Here is a 16,027-nt window from a genome sequence, read left to right as displayed (position 1 = left end):
TCACTTACACACGCAAGCACGCGTGCACACCCGGAGCCTGTTCATCCATCTGAAATCCCTTTCCTCAGTGACACCACTGCTCATCTGGGTATCCAGGCCAGGCACCTGCAAGTTACTCAGGTCTTTCCTCTTCTTTACCTGACACACAGTCAGTGTGTTCTTCAGAGTCTTCTTCCTTTTGAACTCCTTTCTTGATTCAAGGTAGTAATGTATAGCAACTTGATATTTGATTATGTTAGTGAAGTTTTGTGAAGTTGGTAGGTGTGATGAAGGTATTTTGTGTACTTGCTTTGAAAAGAGTCGGTCTGTATTGGAAACACATGCTGAGGTATGTATGAATAAAATATTATATCAGCTCATTGGAAAACAGCCCGGTTGAGGAGGCGCGTGTGTGGGAGCATAGTGAAAGAAGGGTGTCCGCAGCCCCATCAGGGTCGACACTGGACAATAGGTTTATAGGAGCTATGTATAATATTTTCCTGCACTTTATCCATATGAACTTTTCTATAAGTTTTTACTGAGTCAGAATCTCCCACTGGCTCCTGAATTACACTCCCAATTGTCAAAGCACATCGTTAAACATCTGCAGCCTCTGTTTCTTAGCCCACCTTTCCCTAATTCTCTACATTTCTAAAAAAGGCAGCCAAATATGCGTGCTCATGTGTGTGACTTACCTATTATAATGTCCTACGTGCTTTGACTACTCAGCCATGTCAGCCCCACATGGCACCTCCTTCAGGAACTCTCTCCTGAGCTTGTGACCAAACGCGGTCTATGATTTATTCCTTTGCTGAACCTCCAGACAGATTCGGTACCACTTAGAGTGCTCACTCATCATATTCATTCTTATAAGCTAGCTGGCGGTTCTGCACTTTCATTGTTTTTCCTTCAGTTCTGCAAACCACACCTTCCCTTGCTACCAGAATAAGATCAATTTAAAAGTTCTCAAAACAAACGAATGAAACTGTGCTTCACCTACTTTCCCTTTCACTATATTGATCCTTTTGCATGGAAGAGCTCAGTAAACGTCTGCTCAATTGGCTCGTCTGTAAAACCTCAGATGAGCAAAATAAATTCATACTAGCAAGACAAGCAAAATAAAAATGTCAGCAATTTTTTTTGGGGGGGGATCAATACTTTAAAAAAGTTTATTACGTCATGAATTTGTGGCTTGTGAATTTTTCCCTTAAATATAAACTAGATTAAAAGTATGCAGTTAATTTATGGTATACATTTGGGTTCCTTCATTTAGCCGACAAAAAGGCGCTGGTACCCGCCATGTTGGAGCCCAGGTTAGAGCCCTGGAAACTCAATAGAAAGGAAGACAGACACACGACATCCCTGCACTCATGAGGTCTAGTCGAGTGGTGTAGAGAGGACAGTAGATATATAACTTAATGTTCGTCGTAAGTGCCATGACAAAAATTAAAGAAGACAGGCAGTACAGAGTGATTGGGACTGCTGTTTAAAATAGAGCGGTAGAGAAGGCTCCTTTAAGGCGAGAAAGAAGCGAGGGAACCAGCCACATCAATAAATGTCTTGGAGGGAAAGAATCTTTTTGACAGAGGGAACAGCAAGTGCAGATACCTCGAAGCCACGCTTGGCAGACTCCAGGGGTGCGAAGAGGCTAATGAGGCTGAAATAGTATGAACCTGGAAGAGACTAAGAAAAGATAAGATTAGAATTGTAGGCAGCATACAGGCAAGCTGTAGGGAGCTCTTTAGGTCTTGGTAAAGATTGTGGGTTTGATGAGGAGCCATTGGAGGGTCTACAGCAGAGAAATGATGTGACTGAGCCATGTTTTACAGAGAATCTCTTCCATGTCTGGCTGGGGAACTGACTGGGAAATGGGCAAGACCAGGATCAGGAGGCTCATTTAGGCAGCTGTTGCAGCCATCCAGGTGAATGTAATGATAGCTGCTATCCGAGCTATAGCAAGGGACGTAAGGAGAAGCGCAGCTTTTCTGAACGGGTTCTGGAAGTAGAGCCAACAGGGTTAGCCAACAGTTTGCATTGTGGGACTTAAAAAGCAAAGCTCGAGGATGATTCTAAGAATAACTATGCACTGATATGTCATTTATTGAAGTGAGGAAAACCTATAGGAAGAGAAGGATAAGGGGTGGGGGGGTGCAGTCAAGAATTTGGTTAGGGTCATGTTATGTTGAGGATAAGAGGCTCCTGAGACATCCAAGTTGAACTTGTGAGTGCAGAGTTCAGAGTTGAGGTCAGGGCTGGGTATGTAAGTTTGTGAGTCATTGTCCTTCAGAGGATATTTGTAGTCATGGGAACAAATAGAGGGTGTATGGACAGAGAAGAAGAGGCAAACTAAGTTAGAGCACTCCAATGTTAAAAGACTGCTAAGAGGAGGAGGATTCGGCAAAGGAGGCCATGAGGCAGTAGGCATGAAGGTGGAAGAAAAGACCAGAAGAGATCAGGTCCCAGAAACCAAATGGAGAAAGACTTTTGAGGTGTAGGGACGGATCCACTGTATCAAGAATAGGCCTGTCCCTTAGCCGTGGAATCTGAGCAGGTTGCAACCTCTGGGCTTCAGAATGGGTGGCTTTAAGAAGTCAACGATTAAGAACAGCAAGGTGGTCTGTTACCTCTGGGGTTTATAAGTTGCCCTTTTGCTCTTTCCCTGGACAATGGACTCATTTCTGGTTTGTCTTACGTCTTCACTATTACAGAATATAAAAGACAACCTGCAGCAAATCTCAGGTCGGATTGACATTATTCACAACAAGAAGACAGCGGCATTGCAAAGCGCCACACCCGCAGAAAGGGCGAAGCTCCAGGAGGCTCTCTCAGGGCTGGATGTCCAGTGGGAAAGAGTTGACACAATGTACAAGGACCGCCAAGGGTAGGTGACATTTTTCTTTTACTAAGTGATTATACCTGTTTCCAGGGAAGTCTACAGAGAGGGGTATCACTATCATTGGGAAAACGTGAGTGGAATGGGAACAAATCACAATGATGAGTGCATACTAATGACATGAATTCTAGAAATTATTCCATACTGAAGTTAGCATTTTTTCAGAGCGCTATATTTTCCATGAAAATTCAGGTAATAATACCAAAACCAGTTTGGGTATTTCATTGAGTTGGTGTAAATAACTGTATAACTTAAAGGATATATCTTTGGTCTTTCGTCAAATCTGTGTCCTATATATTTATAGTAGTTGGATTAACATGTTTGAAATACAAACTATCAACAAAAAGCTGATGTTCATTTGTTGACTCTGTTTTGAAGGCACTACTTTATTTCCTGAAGTCTCCCCACTTTGTTGTTATAAGGAATTTGTTAGGTTGAGTTCAAATAATTTTTTAGTATTTATCTTAATTAAAGTACCTTTTAACCAAAATTTTTAAATTCACATCTATTCTTGAGTCTCACATCACAAGAAGTTACAGTGTTGTTTTCTTTTCCAATTTTTGGTTAAAAGTAACAAAGTTCTAATGGCTTTAAAACAACTTGTTTCAAATTTGGAGTCCTAAGATATTTCTTCTTTATTATTCTAAGAGGAAATCAAATAATTGTCTAATAGCTTTAAGGAACCTCATTGATATCTCACATCTATTAATTTTGAAGCCTCCTTATTTCCATTTTAGCTCCGTATTTACGTTAGGTTCCTAAGCTGCTGCTGCTGCTAGAAATCTTGGTTATTCTCAGTGAGCATCCCTGCTGTGTTCCCAAGTATCTTTTGCCCCGTGTGGCTTTTTTATTTTATTTTATTTTATTTTTTTAAAAAGATTTTATTTATCTTTAGAGGGGAAGGAAGGGAAAGAATTATCAATGTATGGTTGCCTCTTGTGTGCCCCCTCCGAGACCTGGCCTGCAACCCAGGCATGTGCCCTGACTGGGAATCGAACCGAGACCCTCTGGTTCGCAGGCCTGTGCTCAATCCACTGAGCTACACCAGCCAAGGCCCGTGTGGCTTTTTTAAGTGTAAGAACTTCAGTACTGTAACCTCACTCCCCTAGAACAATGTCCAGACTCATTAATTGGGCATATGAGTCTTCCATATGGCCCCGGGTCCTCTGGTCAGTCCCAGTCTTTATTATATCCTGCCTGCATTCCACCCTCGGCAAGTTCAGCTCTAATAACATTAAACCGATTTGAAGATTTCAGATGTTTTCTGCACCTCTGCCCTATTTGTCTTTCAGGTCTCACTAAGATGTTATTTCCTTCTCCTGATCCTAAAATTGTCAGTTCACCAGAATGTCTAGAAACTTAGATACTGGTTTCATATTCAATGTAATATAATATCAATATATCATTTATGTCTTTGCACTTGTTGCCAGATTCACTGGTTCGGAAATGACCTCCTTCTGGAACTTAGCACATAGCAATCAGTTGGTTTCCTTACCTGCTTCCTGTGCAGGTTCCTTAAAGACAAGAGCTGCGTCCTATTTTGTGATACACTGAATGCTACCAAGTTCAAAGTGTCTGTTCAGTGTGTCTAGACATACGCCTTCCCTCAGAAATCAGAGAGTATTCTCCATGGATGGTCCAATACTTTTATTTCAACTTGCTGGAAAATAGCTGATCCCAGGGCATCCAAAGCCAGTTTTGATCATAGAAAAGCAATTCAGCAACCCTATGTGTGCGGCTAACAGCAAACCGAGAATGCCACCAGGGTGCACCTCCCCTCAGTATCCCCCTTGGAGTCATTTTGAACCTCTGCAAGCTACTCCAATGAGGTCAGTTGCATCACCCTCTTTTTAGGTGCTCACCCCACCTTTGGGGTGTCTCTGTTGGCTTCTCTCAGACTTTTTTCCCAACCATCCAGGGCACCAATACCATCCCCTAAGGACCTTGTGGGGGGAGGTCCCTGGGTCACCATTGGTTACTGTCCTTCCATAGGCACTTAGCACTGTGCACTAAAGCAACGGTGAAGCTTTTTGCTTTTTGACGCACTCACCCACTTTGCTTTGCTTGCTTTGCTTTGCTTTGCTTTTTGCTTCTCGCCCACTTTGTTTATCATCTTCCACCAATGAGCTAGGTAGCCCCTTCTTGCAGGATCATATAGATCTCTCCTTTTAGTTCACCATCAACCATAGACTTTAAAAGAAGCAGAAGTGCTAATCCCATTGCACAGAGAGGATAAACTGAAATCTCACCCCAAATAGCAGGGCTCTAGTATGTCCACCAGCAGACAGAGTGTTTTGAATGCATTAGCTTACTTTTTCTTTTCACATCCAAAGGCTGGAAGAGTATCTTAGGGTTACTCTAATGGGCCTTCTCCAGGAATTGGTCAGCAAGCATTAAGTTTCCAATGGCTTTTGATTCGTTCCAGGTCAAATTGGTTAAGTCATGGTTTCTGAGATAGGCAGAAGAATCCAAGTTGTTTTGGAATCCAGGCTTTCTGCTGACTGGTTCCTTAACTTTTGTGCTCCACAATTCCCTTATCTATAAAGTAAGATAAAATCTTTTCTAAGTCATAGGAATGTTAGGAGGACTAAATGACAGTGTGTGTAGAATACTTATTTCTGTATGATAATCACTCAATTAAGCTGGCAATTTGGATGATGAAAATGATGGTCTTATGGCTCTGATCGTCTTCATGCCTGTTAATTTATTCCGATACTCTCACATTTTCCTGAGCACCACAGAAAAATGAATTAAGTTTGGTCCTTGGTTTGAAGAACCTTCCAGTCCTAGAGAAAAAATGGACAGTCAGTAAAGTACAGGTTGTTAGATTCGAGCTATGTTAGATGGTGAGAAAAATATCCCTGGGGAGTGGGATCAGAACATCTTACTCAGAGTCAGGAATGAAGCAAGGCCTGTGAACCACTCAAGGTTCTGATTAACAACTAATAGAAAGTGACTGGTTACCTTAGGTCTTATCCGAAGGATGTCAGGTAGCTCATGGAATCAATGGCAAGGCCTGAAGGCCTAGTTTCAAAATAGGCAGAAATCATCAAGGAAGACCAGGCAGGGATTTCGGAAACACACCCAGCCTGAAGCCACAAACTGGATCTCAATAATAAATGGCTGTCGTGACCGTGATATGTGGGTGCACTCAGAGGCACCATTGCCACTGGACATTGTTCGCCACCACCACTGCCAAAAAGTCTCTCAATTATTACTTCTTGTGCAACTAACTTCAGAATGAAAGTTTCCAACAGAGTCATTAATATGGTGGGCATTGGACTTTTTTCTCTAAAGGTTCAGTTAGTAACTCTTTTAGTCTCTGCAAGCCATGTACTCCCTGTTGCAACTACTCCGCTGTTGCGGGGTGAAGGAAACCAGAGATCATGCATAAATGAATGGGCATGGTATATTCTAATAAAGCTTTATTTACAAAGACTGGCGGTGGGCCAGATTTTGCCGTGGGCCATAAATTGCAGATTCCTCTTATCAGGCAAGTTTAGGTCACATACCTGGCTAGGTTCTAACTGCCAGGGGTCAGGGAAGAGAAATAGCTAGAATTTGGGCTCCATTACCATGGTAGTCATGGACTTGGGTCCCACCAAGGCCCACAGAGCAGTAGATTCTTGAATCCTTATAGAGATTAGAAGCTGCACATTTCTAAGTGGATAAATGGCCCGGATAGCCTTCATGTTGGGTTCTCAATAAAAATCTACCAATTTTTTAAATATACTTAAGCCAGTAAGGTGTTGGTATTTCTTCATATAGGATCCATGTATGATAGTATATTAGTCAGCTATTATCATGATATAGTGGTACGAATCACCCCAAAACTCAACTTAAAACAGTAAGCATTTTTTCTCATGCTCCCGGATCTTTAGATTGCCTCTGATTTGGCTGGCATAGGCCAGGCTTGGCTGGGCAGCTCTTTCAAGATGTGGGTTAGCTGAGTGCAGCTCCAGGATGTGTGTTGGTTCAAAGTCTGCTACATGGTGTTATCCTGGGCCTGGGATGCAGGTCACTGGGATGCAGGGTCACTGGCATACCCTGCTTGTGATGCATCAGCAGGGTATGAACCAAGCCTAACCTCCCAAGAGTGCTTCCAGCCAATGTTTATATCAAGTCCACCCACAGTCTATTGGCCAGAGCAAGCCTGCCATCCATTGAATGGAGAAGTAGCCCTGTTACCGAACAGGGGTGGAGGGGGGGCAATACTTGGCCCACCAAGGGATGCCAAAAACTGCTACAGAAAACAGAGGCCCCTCCCAAGGATGGTATACTAATATCTACTGGGCTCTTCTGTCCACCACCAATTGGAAAGACATCTCTCAATGCCAGAGATTTGTGAAAAGGAAACGAAATGTTTATTTAATGCTATTCAGGCCTAATGCCTTGATTAAAATATCAAAGTCTTTAAGGGTATACACCTACACCCACACACACACACACAGCGCTCCCTTCTCCCACTGTTCCAACTCCGGGTACTGTAAATCAGGAAAAGAGCACACGTCCGTTTTTTCAGGTCACTGGCACTGTGGGCTGTATCGCCTGTCTAGGCAGGATCTCCAATTAATCCAAAGTCATGCGGCACCTTCCACTGGCAAGAGTTCTTTGTACCAAGTTCCAGTCAAAGTCTCTCCTGCTCTCCAGGCCACTCAGCCAAAGGGAGCACCCCAAAGCCGTGTGGGCCTCTTCTACCAAAGCTGTAGGCATCCGCACTCCACCAAAAGCACATGTCTTTCTTCTTCATCTGGCCGCGGGGATCTCCATTCTGGCAAAGCTGCGTGGTGTTCTCTTTCACCTGGGCAAGAGGAGGTCTTAACTCTGTTGAAGCCGCATGGCTCTCTCTCTAATGGCTGCTGCGTCTGCCCTCCTTCAAAACAACGTGGCTCTTCCTTTTCACCTGGGCAGGTGTGGCCCCATGTCCTAGAGCCAATCCACTCCAAGCTCTCACACAGGCCCTGTCTCAGAGCATCAGCCCTCAGTTCCAGCCTGGGTAGCAGCCACTCCCTTCTCCCTGGCCCCAAACTTGGCCACAGCTATTGAACATATCTATGAAACCAGTTAAAGGTTATAGATACGTTAAATGACCATTCCAGAGGTTAGCTGTGAAATTGTTGCTATGCAATGGTTGCTATGCAAAACAGCTCTCAATGGCCCTGCTCCATTTGTCCCTTCCCCCAACTGACACCTGGGGGGCAGGGGAAGATGAGGGCATCTTAATAATGCATCTCTCCAGTATTCCTATACACTTTGAGTTCTGGACACCATTCCAAATCTTTTTTTTTTCCCCCCCCCCCCCCCCCGCCCCGCGCCTTGGCTGCACCCTGTATCAGCCCCTTTCTACAGTAGAAGGGGAACAGAGCTGAGTATTTACTGAACAGTAATCCAGACTATTATAGATAGTTAATCATTAATAGTAAAGGATTTTGTTTACACTTAGAAAATTCCTCAGTGATTTTTGTCCTGCTTCAGTAGTTCACAGACTAAGTCCCCAAGATGTTAGTGACTTGCTCGAGCACATACTACACGGCATATTTGTATTTTACCAAAATACTGAGTTTTAATAACTTTGTATAATTTACTCAAGGTAAGTTACAAATATGACAAAATACATTAGACTTTTAAAAAATATTACTTATTTATTTGTTTGTTTTTTATCCTCATCCAAGGACATGCTCAGTTTAGAGAGAGGGGAAGGGACGGAGAAAGAGAGGGAGAGAAACATCAATGGGAGAGAGAAACATCAGTTGGTTGCCTCTCATCTACACACTGAACAGGGACCAAACCTGCAACCCATGCATGTGCCCAGACTGGGAATTGAACCTGCAACCTTTTGGTTTATAAGACGATGCTCCAACCCCCTGAGCCACACCAGCCAAGATGATGTGGACACCAGCCTGCAGTGTCCGCGTCATTATGGATGAAACGAGACATTCACACGAGTCCAGGGATGGAAAAGGGACAACATGGCTTTTCTCTCAAGGGGAGCAAAAGCCTCAGCCTTTGCTTTGACTGGCCTTTATTGGGTTTCTCAGCACATTACCTGATGGTCCTGATTTACTATGCACAAGTTGCTTTAGGTGGTTACCTTTTACAGAAAACAAAGGAGGCAATGCCACTAATCACATCACAGAAGAGGGATATTTGCAAATGAAAAGGGCAAAAGTGGTTGAACCAGTTACACCCCTCCTTGGAAGGTTTAGCATGGATTTTAGGAAGTTATTTTGCAGTAAATGTTTGCCACTGGGGGCTGGGCCCATGCCACACAGAATGGTCTGCTATACCAGGGCACATTAGACTTTTGGTATTCCTAAGGAATAGGTTCTGAGACCATCATTAAGCAACAAATTTGTGAATGCTATAATAAAAAACTCACCTATGTTTAATTTTATAATGTAAAACAGGCATTACCCCTGAGGATAGTATGAGTAGAGTAAAAGCAGATCGGTGTGTGACTGCTCACTCATTACCTAAGAGACCTGCTTCCATACATTGCCTTTCAGTGTACAGCATTTCAGCATGTGTCTCAGCAAAACTACAAGTGACAAAATACTAAAAGTGGCTTCTTTCCATGGAAACACAAATAATGAGCATAGCAACCATTAAATCCATGAATCTCACCTATATGGCTAGGTGTAGATATATGTAAGATAAATATTTTACCTCTACGGGGCGTGAATTTTCTTGCTAGATTCGCTTTTCACCTATTTCTTGGTGCGTTACTCATTGCTTACAAAACATACATACAGGAAGCACATGGAAATAAAGAGAGAATTAACATAAGATATCCCGAGTATTACAAAAACTAAGTCCTTTCCTATTTTGTAACCAATACTTCCGGGCCTACTAAGAGTTAAGCGCTCTGTTGTCTCTGTTCCTCATACCATCGCTACTATCCCTCAAACCATGAATGGATCTGCCCCAAGCTCAGAAAATTTCTCCCAAGTCTAAGAGGATAGCCCAGTTCAAATGAGATAATAAAAGTACAAGAAGTTTCTAGACAACAAATTGCTGTCTAGCCATAAGATGGCATTATTGTGTAACAAGCAAGTGATTTTTTAAACAATTGGTATTCCTCCTTGGAATTGCATTAAGTCAGATATTTTGGGATAGCTCATAAAGGGTTAAATTCAAGGTGATTCTGAGCTTCAGATCTGACATAAAGAAGGCCCGAGACAAAGAGGGGCGATTTTTATAATATTACATTTCTGGAGGGAAAAAAATCTCAAAAATATAGGGGAAACAGTGTGAGGGCATTTTAAAAATTGGGTTGTATTACCCATGATATTTAATAGGATGAGAACTAGGAAAAGAGCTTTGCATAAAGGAAGCCAGACACCAAATGATACATATTGTATGAATCCATTTATATAAGACTCAGAAACAGGCATATTGGTGATTAAAAGTCAGATATGGTTACCAGTACCTTTGTGAGGTGTAGTAATTAACATGCACAGGAACAGGTTTGGGGTTCTAAGGAATACCTTCTAGTTTCGTCTGGATGCTGGTTGCATTGATAAGCTTCCTTTAGGAAAGTTGATGGAACTGTACATGTGTGATTTCTACACTTTTCTGTGTGTATGCCGGACTTGAATGAACTTTCCACTTAAATTCAAAAACTACTAAATACATACTTTTTTTAAAATACGGAAGGACCTAACTCAGAATGGAAAAAAAAAGAGGTGTAGCTTTAAGGAAAACATATTACATTGTTCTGTTTTGGGCATTGCACTATGGAGCCCTGAATGCTTTATAATTTACCAGTACAGAGCCTAAGATACGTGTGTGAACACTTTAGTGTTCTAAAGTGTTCTCGCCTTAGCTGGCGTAGCTCAGTGGATTGAGCGTGGGCTGCAAACCAAAGGGTTACAGGTTTGATTCCCAGTCAGGACACATGCCTGGTTATGGACCAGGTCCCCAGTGGGGGCCATGTGAGAGGCAACCACACATTAATGTTTCTCTCTCTCTCTCTTTCTCCCTCTCTAAAAATAAATACAATCTTAAAAATAAAGTGTTCTCAAATTGACCACCATCATGCTGGGAACGGGAACGCAGTGCCACATGGTAACAGGGTGCTGCTGCAGGTGGGAGAGCCGGAAGCTGCTTCCCTGGAGAGAGAGAGGGTTCTCCTTTGCTTGGTTCCCTTAGTGCCAAGTCCGCAGTATTAAAGCATCAGACTCTTGCTGCCATTTGTACTACACGAAGGAAAATGAGACCATGAGAGAAATGAAAGAAGGGAAAATAAGAAGAGAAACCCAAGAAATCTGATTGGGAGAGAGGGCCTTAATCAGCTCTGCACTCAGACACTAGGGATCAAGCGTGTGATTCTACAGGTTCCCCGTGTAACTTTCTCCTAAGCCTTTGCTATCCTACTTGTCAAAGTAGGAAATTTTGAAAAGTAGGAAATTTCAGTGAAATTTTTACGCAGACGGTCAATAAATGTTCTCCTCTCATGGCAAGGTGAGGAAAATAACCCCGCACTATCCAGGCGGGGAAGGAATAATACACTAACCCTCATCTCATCATTATACAATTGTTTCCTCCAAAGTGGAAGTTAGAGGGACAGATGCATAATCAGAGAGCTTTTCCAGAATTGTTTTTTTTTCCCCCCCAAATGAGACATTCAGCCATACCTGCATGATCGGCCTCTACTTGTCACAGTGCCACATGTCATTGGGAAGGTACATGATAAGCACACACAGGACCCTGTTAACTCAGGGAAGATTGACATCGAGGTCTCAGAATTAGTCTTTACTCAATGTAAAAGATTTTTATGTAAGATTGGATCTTCCTGTGCTTCCCACAAGTGTGTGTGTGCGCATGTGCCAATGCATGATTCTACTGCTGGTTTTTGAACCTGGTAGATTTAAGAAGAGGTAAGAACCAAATCTCCTGAGCATGGGAGACTTTTGTATATCTCATCTCGGAATGACTGTTCCAACCAGGGGAAAGAATTGTCATGCATTCATTCATATGGACAATGTAGAGAAAGAAGCGTGAAATCGAGGAAAAAGTGAAATTTTCTATTTGTGCTCCGCTTCATTGCGTTGTTGAAACCATTATATATGGGCAGGGCTTCTGTTTTGGTTCTCAACTTCACCATCTTTTTAAAAATCATTATTTAGTAAATTATTGGTTTCATAGAATTCACTTTTAAAACTTAGTTATGTGTGTAAAGAAAATAGTTCATCATTTATCCCCATAAATGTATCAGAAAACATTCTTACATGCACATACATAGACACAACTCACCAACTCACCGAAATACTGGAAATATTTAAGTTTTATTTTTTCAAAAGATTTTATGTATTTATTTTTAGAGAGAGGGGAAAGGAGGGAGAAAGAGAGGGAGAGAAACATCCATGTGTGGTTGTGTCTTGCGTGCCCCCTACTGGGGACCTGGCCCACAACCCAGCATGTGCCCTGACTGGGAATAGAACCAGCAACCCTTTGGTTTGCAGGCCAGCACTCAATCCACCGAGCTGCACCAGCCAGGGCTAAATATTGGAAATATTTAAAAGTTTATTGTTCACCTTATATTTTTCCCCAGTTAAGTATCTTGTTCTTGATCTTCTCTCCTACCTTCCTGTACACTGATTGGTCTGACTTATTTTATTGACTTCTGGCTATCAGAAACGTGGTCAATTTTAGTTCTTTGTACAATGCCAAGTGCAGCACACATGGTGAATAAATACTATTTGGTGATGATGATGAAAACTATAATTTGACATCATCAATATGTCACATGTGCCAGAAACAAATCATCAAACCTTTAAGAAAGGCAACTCTTTTGTGAGCCTGTCATTTCCTATAATCTCCCTTCACCAACCTTAGTCCCTGCACCATCATCTCTGCTATATGCTTGCTTCCTCTTTTGTATGTCAGTATAGGGCGTGCCCCTCCTGAACACTACCTTCTATTATTTCATGCTGTTCTGCTCAAGTGTTTATATTTGCAGGCAGGCTCTGTATAATCTAAACTAATCCCTTCTTCTTGTGAATATCTTTCAGTGGCTAGTTGTTGCATTCTGCACACCACTGAGAGAGCAATTGCGAGCCAAATAGAGAAGTCTTTGTTTCACCCAGCAGCCCCAAATGAAGTGTATGGTTTGACTGCTGATACCAATTACATGGAGGTTTCACCACCAGAGGCAGAGCTTTAAAGATAGTTCCATATAGTGGGTGTTAGGAGGTGTTTAATGTTAATATAGTGACTGTCAAAAACACTCCTTAAAACTAACCAATTATCAACAAAATATCCTCATCCTGTGATTTTTTGGAAACTATTTTCATACATGAACCATTTAGTGTAGGATACCATTTGAATTAGAAACCTAAACTATCACCCTGGCTGGTGTGGCTCAGTAGACTGAGCGCAGGCCTGCAGACCAAAGGGTCACCAGTTTGATTCCCAGGCAGGGCACATGCCTGGGTTGTGGGCCAGGTCCGGTTCCCAGGAGGGGGCGCGGGAGAAGTAACCACACATTAATGTTCCTCTCCCTCTCCCTTCCCCTGTGCCTAAAACAAAGAGATAAAATCTTTAAAAATAAAAAAGAAACTTAAACTAACCCTTGATTTGTATTTCCTGCTTCACTTATAATTTCTTCTGAATTCTTAGTTGTTGAGAACAGTTGGTGAAGGAATTGAACGAAGGGATCTTTTGTATTTATTTAATAAAAGCGCTTTTGAAATACATTAAATATGTTTGTTTCTGCCCATCAGCTTATTGTCTATATGTTCCCATTGCTAGTTCAGAGCACTTGAGAGTTGGCAGAGTGATGGGCTTTTTATGAGAGCCATTTCATACAGCATCATTTGCCTTCTCTCTTCAACATTTTCAGATTCTTATAAATCTTTACAGTTCAGGTGGAGGTTAGCTGGAAACTTGCTTCAGATAAGAAATTGACTAGATATAAAATTCACATAATCTCAGAGTTAACCATAGATCAATATCCTGGATCTTTTTCTCAAAGTAATTGAACATGTTTGCTTCCCAGGATAGCTGTTTACTCACATTTCCATTCTTCACCATAGATGATTCTTACTTCTTCAGTGTACGGGAGGCTATAGTTTGCTTGTTTGTTATCTCCCTAAACGTGTATTTTTATTATTGCCAAAGGGAGAACGCTCTCATGTAGAAACCAATTTTATGCCTGTGGAACTGGCCTCATTTTGGAAATAATGCCACTATTGGACTTGACTCGTTGTATGTTCCTTGGCTTTGTCATGTCACAAATATCCTTCTCTAAATATACACTTTTCCCCTCAACATAGAATAGATGAGTTTGGGATGAAAACAAAACTCTGATAAATGTAATTTTCCCAGAAACCTTCTTTGTTTTATTTATCAGCTAGAAGTTGTTTGGGCTGAGAGTAACAGAGGCTCACGGTAGAAAAGACTTTACAACATAAAAGACTTCACACAGACAGAAACCTATTTCCCTCCCCTGAACAGGCTAGGAGTTTGCAGTGAGGGCAGTTACGACCGATCTGGCCATTCCTGCCTTCTCCATCACTGCCCTTTCACAGGGGACCCTCATGCACAGGTTGCAAGATGGAGTGCCCAGGACATCCACATTCTAAGGAGACTGGAAGAAGGGTCAAGGGACCTGTGCCTATTGAATTTTAGGGAGATTTTCTGGGAGCTGCCATGTTTTACTGACGCTAATACTTCATTGGCCAGAAATCAGTCACATGACAACATCTGAGCTGCAAGGGCGCTAGGAAATACAGTGACACCTTAGTGGCCCTTAATTTGTTCCAGAACTCGGGACGAGTGTGAAAACGGAAAGGTACCAAACAATGAACCATTTTCTCCTGCGGGGCAGTGTCGTGACTCATACAAGTTCTAGCAGGTGCGATGAGGCCAAAGCAAGGGCTGTGTGCTGAAACATTTTTTTCTTGTCAAAATGTGATGAGTACAGGGCTTGTTGAGCTCTGAAGCTGATGAGTATTGAGGCATGACAGTACCGTATTTATTTGTGAGTGTTATGTGCTCTGCCACAAAGTATACAGTTATGGAAAAATGGGAGAATAGCTATTGGAAGAGAACATAAAAAAGGGTTTTGTTTTTTATACAGCCTCAAGAAATATGTACAAAGGATAGCTATGTCTAGGGTGACTTTCTTGCTGTACTTTCTTACATAATTTTTGGAACTTTGGCCTCCTGAATTCTACCTGTATAAAATGGAAGTATTTTTTCCTCATTTCTCAATACCCTCTTATTCTGTCTCTCCGTATCCTTGAAACAATTTCTCATTAATCAAATTTTGTCTGACTCTTCCCATCCTTCAAAAAAAAAAAATCCACCAATTACCATATTTTTAGGACTATAAGACGCATCAGACCATAAGACATGCCTGGGTTTTGGAGGAGGAAAACAGGAAAAAAGATTTTGAAGCAAAAAATGTGGTAAAATATTTAATCATTTTTACCAAAGGGTCACTGTGACCCCTCTCCACCACCACCATCTCCCCACAGCGAGCTGGGTAAGCTACATTTGGACTATAAGACACACCCCCATTTTCCTCCCAAATTTGGTGGTGGGAAAGTGTATCTTATAGTCCAAAAAATACAGTAGTTAAGGAGAGAGATGGATAACTTTGTGGTCATAGTGCTCCTAGGTTATATAGCCCCTGCTTACTTACTTTGGATTAAGTTAGGTCATTGGTAAATGTTAGCAGTTTACATTGTCGTGCCCAAGAGTGACCTATGCCTCAAGCTAAAATGATGACAATGTACTAAAATTTCAGTACATGGCCCTTCTTGCACATGTAAGATATAGGCTTTGCACAAGATTAAAGAGCTGTGTCTTCTTTAGGAATGCACACGTGCCCGGCATGCTTTTGGTGTTTTGTATACATGGCTTCACTCTCAAGAGAACCATGTTTTACAGATGAGGAACTTGAGGGCCAAAGAGAACAGGCAATGCCCCACGTTCACATACAAAGTATGTGCCAGAGCCTTCTTTTGACGCAAGTTATGAACATCCGTCCGCTGCACCCCTTGCCTGTTAGTCATGGCACATAGGAGTTCTTATGTTCAAGGATTATGTTCTGTCTTCCAGGTACTATTCTTCAGTAGCAGCAACAGGCAAACTTTAAAACATCTTGTATGTCAAACGGCTGTGCTTTAAATCTATGTTTAAAATTTA

At 41.9% G+C, this 16,027-nt stretch overlaps 1 protein-coding gene across 1 annotated transcript in view; it reads left to right on the top strand.

The window, feature by feature from the left end:
* Positions 1–16,027, top strand: part of DMD (dystrophin) — a 1,607,686-nt gene that overhangs the window by 675,438 nt on the left and 916,221 nt on the right. Inside the window, exon 42 of the mRNA XM_037050278.1 lies at positions 2,688–2,860. Within this exon, the coding sequence (XP_036906173.1) occupies positions 2,688–2,860 (173 nt within the window). The remainder of the gene's footprint in view (positions 1–2,687; positions 2,861–16,027) is intronic.

Source organism: Sturnira hondurensis, unplaced genomic scaffold, assembly GCF_014824575.4.
Source record: "Sturnira hondurensis isolate 20B ecotype Veracruz unplaced genomic scaffold, ASM1482457v3 Scaffold0006693, whole genome shotgun sequence".
In the NCBI taxonomy this organism is placed as follows: Eukaryota; Metazoa; Chordata; class Mammalia; order Chiroptera; family Phyllostomidae; genus Sturnira; species Sturnira hondurensis.
The sequence above is the reverse complement of the archived record's forward strand: the minus strand, read 5'-3'. Positions and strand labels throughout refer to the sequence as shown.